Below are 16,494 nucleotides of genomic sequence, written 5' to 3'. Positions count from 1 at the left end.
ATTTAACGGAGCTCACAATGCCGCCGTGACCGACGTTCGGTCGGCTCTCGATCGCGCGCGTTCAGTGCTTCTTTCTCTTCGCCCACACGCGTTCATCCGTGAAGGTCGCGCGCCCCCGACTGGCGTCCAAGGGGCCGGCGCGCGCGCGTACGGGTACACACGCCGCTAAGAACACCCGCTACACACCGCTGCTGCTGCTACCGCGTATGCTGCACCGAACCAGCGCACGCAGTCGTTCGCTTTCGCACTCACATCCTCCAGGCAACAGGTGTCCTCCGCTGTCCTGGTGGGCGCAGTATGGTTGTTGAGTTGCGTCTGCAGGTGGTTGTTGTGGCCGTTGCTGTTGCTGGATGTGCCCGCGGCTTCCTGGTCGCCCATCCTTGGCCGTCTTTTAGTCCCCGGTCCGCTCACAAGACCATTCACGACGCTGGTTACACAAGGGCGTCTCCCCTCACCACACGGCGCCGCGCGCCGCCGTACCGCAAGACGAAATTCCCGCTGCCATTTGGGTTGTAGCCGAGGGGCTGCAATCAACGCGCACTCGAGGAAGATAGTAGCACACACTGTGACGTTTCTTTCGCGCGGTATCTTTACAGGTAGGGAAGAGCTTGATCGCGCCGTGCGGGTACTTATTGCTCGCGTACTGCGTTGCGGGCGCTCCGTGCCGTCGCTCGCCAACGAGTGCGCCGTGCCGACCGGCCGACGCGGGCGTGCGGTTCTCTCTGGGCGAGTGAGTGGGCGCCCATGTCGAGTTCCTCTTCCGTCCTTCCCGCCTCTCTCGCTCGCTCGCTCTTTCTTGCGCCTCAGCTATCGCCCGGCGAAAGCTAGTCCCCGCCGCGTTGGCCCCGTCACCAAGGCTGACGCATAGACGAACCGTTCACTCGTCGGTCGTCGCCGTCGTTGGCTCAGAATTGGCGGAACCCTTACCTCCTGCTGCTGACGAGGGACGGGACTTTGTGATTTGTTGTTCTTTTAAGGGCGGAAGCGAGGACCCCGGCGACTTCTGACAGCGCTCCGTAACCGCTCGACGAAAGCACTTGGCATTCGTAATGTCACTGCGGGGTGAAGGCGCAGGAGGTGGTTCGGGTTTAAGAAAGCGGCTGCATCTATCGGTCCTGCTATAAATCATGCGCTATCAAAGATAACGCACCACGTTCAGTGCTTGGGCTATATACGCCGAGCAACGACGCTTGGGCGGTCCGACCCACGCTGGTCCCCTCTGGGAGCTTGCACGTGACCTCCAAAAACATGATCTCCCTGTCCCTACTCCCCCTCTACAGCGAATAGGCCTTGCGCCAGTTCCGTTTAATAAAGAATACTCAACTCGAAGATAACAAGGCCGCTTCGAGCTCTTCTCTTCTGACTCTAGCCTCTAAGCAATGTCTGCTAGACATGCTCCTGCACCTGACTTCCTAGGACATGTCTAACCGGCCGCATGCAAACCAGTTAACAGTTTCTAATTCAAATAAATAAATGCATACTATCATTTACAAAAGCTTGACTGTTGCTGTCCCGTGCGGCTGAAAATGAAAATTCGTTTCAAGGGAAATAAAATAGCGCAGTAACTGTATCACTTCATGGTGGGCGCCTCAACGGCGCCGTGAGGGTAGGTGGGAGGCTGAGGGTCGTATATCGCAGCCCCGATTCTGCAGTTCATTGAGGGGGTGAGAAGCACAGTCCTCACACTCCAAAAATACGGAGCTCTGGGGATGGCTCACCACCCTCAACCCAGGGACAGGGAGCAAGTCTGGCGGCCTGGTAACTTTCGAAAAGGGCTGTACACGGCATATTAGAGAGTTTTCGCGCACAGCGGTGAATTTCTAGCGTAGACAAATCCATTCCAGCCGGGTGCTGTGTTATGTTAGCGCAAATTAAAGAACCGCAGGTGGTCGAGTTTAAAGGGAGCCTTCCACTAGGCGCCTCTTACTCTCTGCCTCCTTTCACTTCCTCATTCATCCTTTCACTCACGTTTCGATGGAGGCGATGTCAGTGCATGCTAAAGATCCCCAGGTGGCCGACTGGATTGGATTGGATTCATTGCAGTTGCAGGAGAGACGTATACTGGATGGGCTGGCGGCCACCTCATTAGCTTGTTCGATGGCCAGTACTTGAATATTCGGGTTCGAGCTGATGCGCAGTTCCAGAGAATGTGGTCATATGCGGCTCTTTCGCCGCATTTATTGCATTTAGGGTTGTACTGGCCGGGCTATATGAGGGCAAGCACCGCCGGATTCAGCGCCTCCGTTAAGGATTTATGGGGAGGAGATATACGCGCCTCTCCAAGTGATGGGTGATGTCAAGAAATGAAATTAACCCGTCCCTCGTGAAATTCGGGTCGAAGGGCGAGCTCCCTGCCCGGTCGTCTAAACCTCGGGCTTGCGCGTGAGCCTCCTTGTTCTCCGTATTAGACGAGTGGGCCGGGACCCAGATCAATTCGACATCTCTCACAGGAAAAGGAATTTTTTGGTCGCTACAGAGGAATGCAGATGTGATGCGGCTCCTAGCGAAATTGCGAATTGCCGAAATTATTCCGGAGGCCTTCACCAAGGCGCCTCTTTCTTTCCTTCTTTCACTCCCACCGTCCTCCCTTCCCTCACGGCGCGGTTGAGGTGTCCATTGGGAAGTAAGACGTAAAGAGTCGATCACACTTGTCTTGAGCGCTCGGGCCGTGTGCTGCGGAACAAATGAAGTGAATCGCAGCTGCTTTGCTAGGAGCAAGGTGCCGGTGCCTGTGGGTTCACATGTCTATTCGGCTGCTCTCCAGCGCAAGTATAATCAGAGAAAGTCAATGCCTGCTTTATAATTTCTCTTTATTCACCCCGGACGGCACCGCGCGAACGCTCTAGAAAAGTGCGATCGATTCTGTACAGTTACTGCACCCTTTCCTTTCCACAAAGCCAATTTTCTCACGGGCGGTTCGGGCGTCCATCGAGTATAGCAGGGACGTTCGGAGATGCCGGTATGCCTCCGTTACTCTAAAGCTGTCTCTATGCGAGGCCTTCGCTTATTGTATAATGGCAGAGCCCATTTCTGCCCGCGTTGGGCTTGCATCTCGGAATCTCTAGTGGACCTGAGTCATCCCCTACCGCTTATCGATCAGTGCCGCTTCGGGAACTGCACGTCTTGAAAGCTTATCGTCAGGTCAACACGGTGAACTTAGTAGTTCGTTCCATCTGCGGGCGTAGACGCAAGCGCGCCGCGGTTAGCCCACCCGGCCTTCTTCTCTTCCACGTGCGTATTATTTACTCGTGCGCAGACAAGCCGCTCGACTCCGGACATACGCTCGCTGTTCTGGAGTCGTGCCATGTCATAGCAAGGGTACACCTAGGAGCTGAACTTTTCGGTTTTTATTTATAAAAATTTCGCTCACCATTTACCCTGATTACAGTATTAACGCGATAGCGTTAAAGACCCCGTTCACCAGAAGATGCGGTGTCGGCGTTGTCGGTGTCGGCGTTGTGAGCGGTAAACTACGAGCATGGCTCTGGCAGTTGGGCCACATATGTCACGTGAACTTGTGGCGTCATCACAACCTGCCCACCGGATAGTGAGCGAACTGCCCACCCACCGTGGCAGGTGGCAATTATTGATTAGTCATTCGGGAAGATAACCTGAGCCACACAAGGCACACCGCTGGGAGCACCTACCATCGCAGGGCAGTGGCACATCGCGTAATCACTGCACCAGGAGGGTTATGAGGACTCTCAGGAATCTACGAAGGTAAAGTAGAGAACGACCTCCTGCATATATGGGAAATAACCCATTACTTAAAGGCCCCGTTATGCAATAAATCCGGCGTCGGCGTTGTGAGCGATAAATAGGGTGGCCCAGGCAGCCACCCCCGGAGAAGCAACCTAGGTCACGTGACCTTGTGTAGTCGTCACAACGTACCCACCGGATTGTGAGCACACTAACCACCCTGACAGCTAACGAGGGCCTCGATTCTGGCGACCTTTAGGGCATAGAAGACATAAGTGGGTTCTCGCACAGCTTCTGCCCTCACAGTTCGATGACATTACACGTCCCACTCGCAGCAGTACAGAGCTTAGTACGTCCGCCGCTATGAACGAGGGTGGCGCTGGTTAACACTCTCAAGGTTAGGTTACACGCAATACATAAATACCCCCGAAAGCAGAATATTGGACAGCCGTCGCCGTGTCTCACCGGACGTGTAATTCGGAGGTAGTCGGTTTCAATCCCACCTGCGGCATGTGGTTGTTTTTCTTTTGCTTTCTAATCAATTATCTTTAAAAAATGATTACCCTATTAATCTTTCCTTGATGAACACCACAAATCGAAAAATAAAAAAAAAACATCCTCTATGCTGCTTGGTTTCGGTGACTGTTAGCTTCCGTCATGCACCCTGACAGGTTGCAGTTAAATTAATGATTGATCGCGAGAGGTTGCTCGGGAAGAGCAACTTGGGTCGCACAAAACCAACCGGTAGCAGCGCCTGCCATCGCAGAGCAGTGGCGCATCCCCAAACCGCTGCACCATTGCGCAAGGAGTGGTATGAGTACTCCCAGATACATGTATGTAAAGTTTACAATGACCAATTCCGCGTATATGGACATTAACTCATTAACGCTGTCACATCATATCATTAAGGCGGAGCTTAAATGTCCCCTCCATTTTTTTTATCCCTCTCTCTGCTCCACCAGCTGAGGGCGCCATCCATAATTCCGTGATTGCTTTATCCCCTGCTTGACTCTTCACACTACCTCTTCCCTTTCCCAGTGTGTAGTCACCAACCACAATCGTCTTCTTGATGACCTCCCCGCGGTCCTTCTTTTTTGCTCTATTGCGGCGTTAGCTGATCTTTGCACGTTCCTCAAAGATGCTGCTTCGACTGCGCCGCCCGCGTAGTCCTCCGCGGCCGGAAGGAGCACCCTCCGGCGAATGCATTCCCGGACGCCCACCGATAAAAATACATCTCCCACCTACGAGCCCAACACTTTCGACCCAGCACATCTCTTCATTGGGGGACGCACTGCTATAGCCGCTGACTCAACAGACAAGCTGAGGCTGATTGACCGGGCCAAGCAAGAAGCAGAGACCAAAGGGCTCTTGGACCGCTGGGGGCCCTCCCGGGGTACTGCAAGAGCTTCAGCTATCGTCCTTTCAATAAAGATTGTTCCTCCTCCATCTCCCAGCGCCTCTCCTCCGAGCACCTCCCGCGTACGAGACGGATGCTCTAACCCTAGGCCCCTGCAGCGGTAGCCCATATGTAGCGGTCACAGCGTTAGCTGTTCTTAGCTCATTCCTCAGTTTAGCGTCGTTGACGTAGGCGTCCGCAAGTCCACCGCCGGGTACCCTCGGGTATAACTGCACTTCCGGGCACCCACAGGTGAACCTGTACATACTTCCGGCACCTCTCGCCCAGCACCTTCCGAATACGAGACGGCTGTTTTAACTGGTATAGGACGCCGCTGCAGTGGTCGAGTGGTTAGCCAGTCCTCTATATGTCAACCCTCACATGTCTCCATTTCTTTGCGATTAAATGCCAGTTAACGCTGGACCATTCGCGTTACAAACTCGTAACCGTCCTGTAAATTTGTAGCCCCCCCCCCCCCCCAAAGAATATTCTCAGCATTGTAACTACAGACGCGTTTTTGTTTTGCATGCGGAGAACCTTGGGGGTAGAATTTCTGCAGCTCTACAATTTCCTCTACTCGCCGTGATGGCTCAGGGGAGCTCTGTAGTTGAACAACGAGGTCGCGGGAACGAATCCTGGGCCGCGGCGGCCGCATTTCGATGCAGGCGAAACGCACAAACGCCAGTGGGCTTTGAGATGTCGCAGCACTTTAGAGAACCCCAGATGCACGGGTCGAAATTATTCAGGACCCCTCGACTACGGCGGCTCTCGTATATACAGCCTAAGTGCACTGCCACACCACAAGTCTTTGTCACATCCCCAACGCTCAGACGGCGGTGAGTGCTGCCTTATCAGGACTGACTCCGCATTGCGTGTGTAGCGCTGGACGGAGGACCTTTGTAAGAGCAGCGACCGTGTTGCAGGTAAGCACTGTATATGGATAGACATATCGCACGGTGCTCACCGAGGACCATAGCCTGTCGGTGCTACTACAGAGTGTACAGCGTAAACAGATAAGCTCTTTCGCACAGGAGTGTATAGCGAGTTGCTGTTATGACTGTGTTGCCTCGTGCTCTTCGTGTTTCGTCTCCGCGTGCAAGGCCACTCGGGCAACGTGGGAACTCCGTTCCGAGTGGAGAAACGGGCACACCGAACAAGACACGCGCGTGTGACGGCAGCTTTGCGTAGAAAAACAAGGGTAGCTTCGCTTACAATAGAAAGTTATGCAGGGAAATGTTCGTCACTCGAGAGAGGCTCTTTGTTGTCGCTGTCATGGTCGGCTCTGCTATGCATAAGCCACGCGTCCGTTGGCCTAAGCTATGCCTTTCCTGCCTCCATGGCCGAAACAAAACAAATGAAGCGGGAAAAGGGTTCCGCTGCTTTTGCCATAACAACACTGAGAACGTTCTTCCGCTAGTGGTTCACTGATGGTTCTATGGTAAATGTAAACCAGAAAAAAAAGACGGCAGTCATAAAATGTGATTTTTTTGCGAACATCTAACTCACTGATTGCCCTGTTGAGAAAGAGAGAGGGAGAGAAATCATTTATTTTCCGACACTGATCCGAGTCGCCGCCTCAGTTCGGACCCTCTGAGTCCATATCTCCTAACGCGTGGGCGATATGGGCAACGAGCAGTGGCCACAGCCTTGTGCGGAGTGCAGCAAAAGGAGCGGCCATTTTCAGTGCCTCTACCACACAGGCAATCTTATTGAGTAGCGTAAAGGAGGAGCGCCTTACAATGCCCGTCCTTTTGTTGTTGCTCTTTTCAAATATTGATTCGCACATTATCCAAATGATGTCATGTTTGAACTTTACCTTTTCCTTGCATGAGACATTCTGTGCCCACATTAAGTGTATCGTCCGCGGAGCTGGACGAAATCTGTGGCAGGTATGCCTTTACCGGCTTGACGTGAGCAACCGCTTCGACTTGCCCACCATACGAGGTAATTTGACAGGCGTGTTGCTGACAGTTTGGAATATCAAGCATTCTCTTAATAAACAAGATACGCTGCATGAGTTCTCGACGAACAAGAATTTTCTATTTCGATGTCACCTCGTCTACATTCATGGAATCGTTCGCCCCCGACGCCACATCTTGAGCGACGTCGCCGCGACTTATTCCTCTATTCCATGCATCACGTTATCGCAGATGATGCACCCTTCATTGCTCCCACTCTAGCTCACATGCGGTACGCATAATGCTGCGTACTGATTCCCACCACGCACAAAGATCGGTGCACAGAATTCTGTGGACAAAAAAACCGATGCGGCTTGTTGTTTTGCGCTTTGGCCCTCGTTTAACGCTTTAGTATAAAATATAAATAAGGATCCACGATTTGCAGCATGCTTATGAATAATAATAATAATAATTATGATTGGCTTTTGGGGAAAGGAAATGGCGCAGTATCTGTTTCATATATCGTTGGACACCTGAACCGCGCTGTAAGGAAAGGGATAAAGGAGGGAGTGAAAGAAGAAAGGAAGTAATAGGCGCCGTAGTGGAGGGCTCCGGAATAATTTCGACCACCTGGGGATCTTTAACGTGCACTGACATCGCACAGCACACGGGCGCCTTAGCGTTTTGCCTCCATAAAAACGCAGCCGCCGCGATCGGGTTCGAACCCGGGAACTCCGGATCAGTAGCCGAGCGCCCTAACCACTGAGCCACCGCGGCGGGCAGCATGCTTATGGGGCTGATTTTTAATTATTCCTCAGGTCAACGGCGCCACAGATTAATTTAGAAATATTGCTCGGGTCAATAGCGCCACTAATTAATTTAGATCAACAGCGCCACAAAGGCCACGAGCTAATTTTCGCCGAGCCTCTAAGGCGGGTACAAATTGCGCGCTTAATATGTGCCCTCGACCTAAACTAATTAACTTCGCTCGATCGTGTGGCTTGGGCACACTTTTCCGATTCGTCAGTCATGAGCACACACGCACGCGGCCAGCAGTGCCCGCCCTTAAAGATGCAAGTGGAGGGCAAGTTTTTCTCCTTCGTGCCAACAGCGGGGGTTGTCTGCGGAAGACGGTGCGCGCATGCCAATGTGCCCCTCTTTCCACACCGTAGCACTGCAGTGCGTATGCCCGCACGCTCTGAATGGCGCTGCGTCGCCAATTTATGAACTGGGTCGCCGCCGCATGTGCTTCTCCGGCGTGGTCCGGAGCGACCTCATCGTGCTCGACAAAGTGTCCCGACCAGGCGCGCCATTCACTGCTAGGGTGAATGGGATGGCTGTCCGCTTGCCCAGTGTCCCGTACGTCACCGGCCACGCACGCGAACGTCCGCACGAAACAGCTGCGCAAGCCGCTCGCTCACTGCCTCCTTGCGGGGGCGTTTAATCTTGCCGTCGTCCCCACTGGGCGGGGGCGAGCATCGCCGCACGGGTGGGGATTTGTGTTCGTCATGGACAGGACGTACGCCGGATTGCACCTGCATTTTTGATTCGACGTGGTACATGCAGAGCCAGCGGGGTGTTCTATCGTGAGCGCTGCTGTTGACTATGAAGAGGAGCAAATAATACTATATATAATTGTTTTTGGGGGGGGGGGGGGGGCAAAGGAAATGGCGCAGTATCTGTCTCATATATCGTTGGACACCTGAACCGCGCCGTAAGGGAAGGGATAAGGGAGGGAGTGAAAGAAGAAAGGAAGAAAGGTGCGGAGGTAATTAAATTACCGGTGGTTTGGTTCCAGTGATCGAAACTCTTTCAATTCAGTCTTGCCTGAAATGCGCTAAGGCCTCCTTATGCAGGCATTGACGACAAGCTTTCTAATCACCGCTTTCTAATCACAAAGAAATAACACTCACCAAATATGGAGCTTTCATAAGTTAGAAAACACGAAAAAACTAGCTAAAGAACTTAACTTGGTTGAAAAAACTAATTTCTTAATTCTTCAGAATTGCTAGGTATTGTCACAGTGGACGTCGAAATGCTTGCACGACGAAGGTGGCTGCTTCGTTTCCAGCCAGTTTTCACAGAATTCTTGTCTGTACGATATTGTGTTTCAACCACTGATCATGCACAATAAGGAATGCACTTCACTGAATGTGCCGTCCTTTTAAAGACAGATACCTCCCGTTACCCACGTAAGTTCCAGATTATGTCTTATGTCAAGAGAAGAGACACCGCAGCTTCATGACTGCAGTGTGACATTAGGTCTGCAGCTAGTATATATGTTACATGTGAACAGCAGGAGTGTTATCGATAGAGCAATATAAAACAGTACATCACTATGCAATACAATACAATAAAATACAATACAATGCGCGCATGTATGCCATGTATGTGCTGTTATAATTGTTTTTTCGGGGGGGGGGGGAAAGGAAATGGCGCAGTATCTGTCTCATATATCGTTGGACACCTGAACCGCGCCGTAAGGGAAGGGATAAAGGAGGGAGTGAAAGAAGAAAGAAAGAAGAGATGCCGTAGTGGAGGGCTCCGGAATAATTTCGACCACCTGGGGATCTTAAACGTGCACTGACATCGCACAGCACACGGGCGCCTTAGCGTTTTTCTTCCATAAAAACGCAGCCGCCGCGTTGCTATGCTGCTGTTGCTATGCTAAAAATTTGTAGCGTCTCGCAAAACTCGGCTAAATCAAAAGTAAATGTTTAAGATGATGAATTTACGATGCACGTTTCAAATTTGCATACCTCCTATGTTTTTTGCAAGCTTTTCCGATTAAGTCTATGGGTTAAGTACTCCGAATTCCTACCCAATCTGCTAGAGCTCATATCTAAGAGAACTCCAGCAGCGTTACTTTCATTTGTGCGACTGAAACTTTACATAGCCGTTACCCAGTGTGTTCAATTATCCTATTTGCACAATGCATTGCCTGATCTTGTTTGATTATGATATGAGGACCCCAGTGCGGTTGTCCCATCGAAAATGTCTCGCTTTTTGGAAGGGGAGATGGCTTCTTAATCCTCCTTTGGAGAGGAGTGTACGAGCTACTACTGACACTACGAACCGTGCAAGCTCACGAATGAGCGATCCTTTTCGGTTTCGAGAACGGGGCTCTTGCGCGCAGAAATAAATACGCGAAGAGCTCCTATAATTCAGATAACATCCAACGTCACCCTACAACCACGAACAATAAGCAAAGACAAGTTGTCAAGAAAGTGCTATGAACGCGCAGAAGCGCGCTTCTTACATTGTACTGTGTGGACCACGCATAGCGGGAACACTTGAGCGCGCTATTCTGCAGGTCTCGCGGCGCCATCTACAGGTGTACTGTTACATTGTCCAGGCGTTGTCACACTGTACGGTCCCGGTGCCTATGCAAGTCGCCTGTAGTCTGTGCTGCGAGAGCCGCAGAGCAGTGTGTTCAAGTGTTCCCGCTATGTGTGGTCCACCCGGTACATGTACTGAAGGACAGCTCCCACGCTTTCTTATAATATTTGTGCATTGACTCGCATTAATCCCGGAAAGCGCGTACGCATCATGTAAATAATACGGACAAACAACTATAAGCTTCCTCTCCAGGACAGCAATTCGTTTCGAACAGACTCCGCAGAATCGTCATCATGCCTATGTACGACCAAGGAACTGAGCGGCATACCTCGGCAAAACCACGAGTGCTGTGGGCTCACTCAAACTCAGTCTCACACAGGCAGGGATTCACTCGAACTCATGACTCATTTAGACTCAGAACTCATTTGGTCTCGCCACGACTCACGACTAATCCGGGGTCAGCATTCGTTACCACTCACGACTCGCATCAACTCGCAACTCATTTGGGATCACTCACTCACCTCAACTCACGACTCATTTGGGCTCACTCACTCGTTTCGACTCAATATGCACATGGTCCCACTGAAGTTCCCAAGAGGCACGCCCTCGAGGCGACTGAGACGCGCGACAAAGCACCCCCCCCCCCCCCCCTTCCCAACCAGCGACATGGTGGAACTCCGACAAAGCTTTCGACACATCCCCGCGGGCTCATTACCGCGCCCGCGCGAACTATTAATGGGGAATGGTCAAAACGCCGTCTTCCTCGGTTCCGGGGAATCCTCTTCAGTCCCATGCCGACGTCGACAAGCTGCCTCGCCCTCAAGTGGGCTTGGACATGGCAGAAAATTATTTCTCCCCTACGCTGCCAGCAAACAAGGAAAAAAAAAAGCTAAGCGCTCGCCATTGTCGCGAAAACACATATCATGATCTCAGCCCGAACCAGGGGGCTCACTGCTCCGATCATGATCTTAATGTGAGTTCGGACTCACACACGACTCAGATCATGATCTGAAAGTGAGTCCAAACTCACTCAACTCAGATCACGGCCTGAATTTGAGCCCGAGCTCACTTACGACGCAAATCATGATTGCAATGAGAGTCCCGACTCACTCATCAATCATATTATGATCTGAATATGAGCCTGAGTGACCCTTAGTGAGTCTTATCATGAGTGAGTTCGCCCACCTATGCTGAGAGGGCAGGGTCTCAGATGACGACCGAAAAAGTCTTAAGCCCTTGGTCGATCCCGCTATGTAATTTTTTTCGTACTATTTAGACCTTAATGCATTACAGAGATGAGTGGTAGTTGCACAAAAAATTGTTGCAAAGCTTTTTTTAAAGAAATGGCTTCTGTGCTTGCAGCGATCGAGGCAGGGAAGTGGTTCCACTTATTACCTGTGCGCGGAATGAAATAAACGAACTAGATATTGCAACAGCATGTCTGTGATGATATTTATGCTGGCAAGAAAATTAGTGAGCCTTCCGGTTATCGATTAGCCATGTACAACCGATCAAAACCTAATATACGTACTCTTGAACGTCCGACCCGATAGAAATAAAAGCGTCTGTGGCCTCATGAAGGTTTCTGGTCCCAAGAAATAATAATAATAATTGGTTTTTGGGGGAAAGGAAATGGCGCAGTATCTGTCTCATATATCTTTGGACACCTGAACCGCGCCGTAAGGGATGGGATAAAGGAGGGAGTGAAAGAAGAAAGGAAGAATAGGTGCCGTAGTGGAGGGCTCCGGCATAATTTCGACCACCTGGGGATCTTTAACGTTCACTGACATCGCACAGTCCCAAGAAGGAAGTAATATTATTTTCAAACGTATACACATCAGCTACGTCTATGTTATATAGGAGATTTCGAATGTTTTATTTCATTCGTAAGAAGGGGGTGTGAGATAACCATCTAAGTAGCTCTCGTTGGTGAGATAAACGCGTCTCTAGAACAACGCTGCTCGTATCGCCCTTGTCATTTTTCCACCTTTTGTTTTATTGTTTAGTGTCTTGCTTTTTTCTACTTTTCTGTCTGCGTGCGTGTCATGGGTATATTGACGTGCTGTTGTCAACAGAAGCTTCAAGAGGTGCTGACGACATATTATATGGCCTTGCCATGTGATGACGCTATTTCATGCGAACGGGAACCACTAGATCTCAGGGCTGTGTGATTCAGATGCAGGCTCAGCGCTGTCCTATACCCTAGTTTCCTTGTCATCTTTTCGCGTTTCCGCCGCCATGGAAGGCCACCTGCTACAGTCGGATACAATTAGGCCTGCAGTGAATTCAGCTCCGTCCACAATCATGAGGCCTATGCACTCTTTCTTCACGACAAAAAAGAATGGCCCGCCGTTGAAAGTGTTGTCGGTGCGTAAAGAAAAAGCTAATCATAGGCAAAACATTAAGCCCAAGAATTTTGCTGCCTCTGACTTGTTTAATAGACGGTGAAAAATCGAATTATGCTTCCATTTACTATTGTTATTAGTTACTAGTCACGTAGTTATACAGTACACTGGAGACAATGGGATGTTGTTGCCAAATGCTGTTTTGATAAGTTGCATCTTTCTATAGCCTAATTCGGCACACAGTCCGTCGAGTATAGGGGCAGCCAGAGGCCTCCGCTCCAGCTGATCGCGCACTACAGCGGTGCTTTTTCACATCCGCACAGCCTAGCCGAGGCCGCGAGCGACGCTCTTCGGAGTGGGCGATGGAACAGGACCGTGCGAGTTGCTGCCCGACGCCGGCGTAGGCGGACGGGATCCGGCGAGGTGCCCCACCGCGTGAGACCGCTGACGCGACGGCAACCGCGCCCCGCGGAAGATGCGGTGCGTTTGACCCCGCACCACCCTCGCTGCTCCTTGCGCGCGACACAACTGTTGCGCCGGTCATAGGGGGTGTAAGAAGCGGAAGGGGGCTTGTGCTTGCCGTTTGAGGCGTCTTAAAGTTACCGCGATGAAATCTTTGCACAGAAAAGACGCAGAAAATTACCAGAAAAATTTATTGGCTCTTTATTGCTCTCGCCTTAACTTTGTTTTTTCCTTCTACTTTTCATTAGCCCCCGCACTAAAAATTGTTCTTTCCATGTCTTAAACTCACTTTTAGCAATTCTAGCGTTCGATGTTACTTTTCGACACCTCCAACACAACAGGCACTTATGGGTAAGAACGTAGAATACAAATGTTTCCCGGTATTACAATAACGTTACATTTTTGTTTTGGTCAGATGTTATGTCGCCCGCCGCGGTGGCTCAGTGGTTAAGGCGCTCGACTACTGATCCGGAGTTCCCGGGTTCGAACCCAACCGCGGCGGCTGCGTTTTTATGGAGGAAAAACGCTAAGGCGCCCGTGTGCTGTGCAATGTCAGTGCACGTTAAAGATCCCCAGCTGGTCGAAATTATTCCGGAGCCCACCACTACGGCACCTCTTCCTTCCTTTCTTCTTTCACTCCCTCTCTTATCCCTTCCCTTACGGCGCGGTTCAGGTGTCCAATGATATATGAGACAGAGATACTGCGCCATTTCCTTTCCCCCAAAAAAACCAATTATTATTACTATGTTATGTCGGTGTTCTTGATGTCATTTTTTCTAACGTTTCTGTAATGTTACCAATACACAATACAGTAACGATACAGTTACAAATACACGATACACGATACATTACGTAACGTTATCATAGCATTTAAACAACCTGCAACATGAATGTAACAATCTTAGAATGGCTCAGCAATCCTGCACGGTCATGACGCCCCCCCCCCCCCCCCCCTCCCCTCAGGTTGGTAAACTTAACAAGATCACAACGCTTTGAAAGGATCGACAAAGAGGACGACACTTGAACTCCACAATACAGTAGAACTTGCAACTCATCCATTCACCTCCGAGCAGATAGCATGCAGTCATGCTTAATTAGCCCTCACTGGCAGGCGCCTCATGGGTGATAGTGACGAATGGGTGATAAGTAAAGCTTTGGGACAAAATAATGGGTCTGTGCACGCAATCTACAGCAGGCAGTCTAAGAGATTTAGTCGCCATGTATTGCTAGTTGAAAAACATGTCTACTGCAAGAACAGTCGGAAAAGTTCTGAGAATTGTGAAAGCACTTTATGAAAGGGAACTGGTGTGAACTGTCTTGCACGCCTCATGGTCTTGGCTTTATCTCTTGCTATTTTTGTATGAAACATATACCTTGTTATGTAATAAGGGAGTAATTACTCATTGGCATTCACCCAAGCGCAGCCACTCGGCTACAAAGGAAAGCTATACAGCTTTATAGGAAACTTCCTCGGGGATTGACCACCGCTGTTTCCACTTCGAATTATTGCTCAATTCTCTATCGCCCTAACATCCTCGGTTAGCTCGGTTAGCTCGGTTAACCTCGGGTCAGTTTACTAGGGTCCCCAGAGCGAGCCGGCACCCACTGAAGCTCTACCCTGTGCGGTAAATTTTGGGTAGGGGTGTTCAACAATTGCCAGGCAGGGGCGTGAATCCTGCCCCTGGCAAAGTTGGACAGAGCCGTTTTGGAGTCGCTGAAGATGTATTGGGCGTCCGAATGTGCAAGGGCTAGGGCGATGGCGGTCTCCTCTGCCTCCTCAGGCGTAGAGCCCGAGGGAAGACGGTGAGTTAGGGGGTGAGGTAGGGTTTGATTGTAGGCAACTGCTACCGCTTCATGCGCTGTACATGCGGCATCTACCCAAACGGCATCGTGGGCTTGCCCATAGTACTTATGGATGGCATTAGCGCGAGCTACGCGGCGAGGGATGTGATATTGGGGGTGGACGTTTCGAGGAAGGGGTTTCACAACGAGAGGTGTATGGATGTGTCGAGGGATGGGTATAAGGGTTGACTGGTTAGCGGGTATGTTGATGCGAAAGGAGGAGAGTATATGGCGACCAGTGGCGCTCGTGGCAAGTCTAAGGTACTGTGTCTGAAGGTGCGCGTCAACTATTTCCTGAATTGTGTTATGCATGCCTAGTGCAAGAAGTTTGACTGTGCTAGTGCTACGAGGTAGGTTTAGGGCTGCCTTAGTCGCAAGGCGGATCATTGCGTTCACGCGTTCGGTTTCCGTGCGGTTCAATTTGAGATATGGGGTTGCGTATAGAATGCGGCTAAGCGTAAATGCGTGCACTACTTTCATGTTGTCCGCTTCGTCTAAACCCTTGTTAAGGGAGGACACTCGGCGTAGAAGGTGCAACACGGATTGCGTGGAGGCCTTGAGCCTTTTAAGGGTATGTTCATTTCGTTCAGAATCCTGCAAGTGGAGGCCAAGGATGCGGAGGGTGGGTGTGATGGGGATAGGGGATCCTTTTAAATTGATTTGGATGGGCGAGTTAGCGCTAGATTTTGGCCTAATTAGGAAGAGCGTGGACTTAGATGGGGAACATTCGAGCCCGATGGATGACACGTGAGAGGAGATGGTGTCTGCCGCTAACTGAAGAGTTTCCTCAATTTCCCGGTCAGAGCCATGAGTGGTCCATGTGGTAATATCATCAGCGTACAGGGTATGCTTTAGGTGTGGGTTTAGAGCCAGTTTGTGAGCTAGGGGGATGAGAGCAACGTTAAAGAAAAGGGGAGAGAAAACCGCCCCTTTAGGGGTTCCGAGCTCTCCGAGTGTATAAGGGAATGTGGTAATCTGATCTTGTGCAGGGAGGCAGTGCGGCCCGAGAGAAACGCGCGAGCGTAATTGTAGGTTTTAGGGCCTACCTGTAGAGCCTGCAGTTCCCGTAAGATGGCATCGTGTCGAATTCTGTCAAATGCCTTGGTGAGATCAACTGCCAGGATAGCTTTAGTGTGGTCGGGGATGGTATCATCAAGCACGTCATGCGCAATTTGAAGTAGGGCGTCCTGCGCAGATAGATGCGCACGAAATCCGAGCATACTGTGGGGGAAAAGGTGGTTGTCTTCCATGTACGTTGTTAGCCGAGCAAGAATTATGTGCTCGAAGACCTTGCCTAGACAGGATGTAAGAGAAATGGGGCGGATGTTGTCTAGAGTGATAGGCTTGTTCAAACTTCGAGTGATTGCTCAGTTCGCTCTCACCGTACCTTATGCTAGCCGTCGCGTACAGCTCAGTTGGTAGAGCGACGTACTGCTCCGGTGAAGCGGTGGTCCCAGGTTCGAACGCCGGACCAGGAAGAATTTTTCTTTAACTGCGAAGTTTCTGAGAAAGC

The 16,494-nt window shown here is 50.8% G+C and overlaps 1 protein-coding gene across 1 annotated transcript in view; it reads right to left on the bottom strand.

Moving 5' to 3' along the window:
• The window catches only part of LOC144136794 (uncharacterized), a 34,913-nt gene extending 34,180 nt beyond the window's left edge, over positions 1–733 (bottom strand). Inside the window, exon 1 of the mRNA XM_077669419.1 lies at positions 253–733. Coding sequence (XP_077525545.1) covers positions 253–378 — 126 coding nt within the window. The 5' untranslated portion in view covers positions 379–733. The remainder of the gene's footprint in view (positions 1–252) is intronic.
• Between the last annotated feature and the right edge of the window lie 15,761 nt (positions 734–16,494).

Source organism: Amblyomma americanum, chromosome 6 (genome assembly GCF_052857255.1).
Source record: "Amblyomma americanum isolate KBUSLIRL-KWMA chromosome 6, ASM5285725v1, whole genome shotgun sequence".
NCBI lineage: Eukaryota > Metazoa > Arthropoda > Arachnida > Ixodida > Ixodidae > Amblyomma > Amblyomma americanum.
Note: the sequence above shows the minus strand (reverse complement) of the source record. Positions and strands in the feature narration are given on the sequence as shown.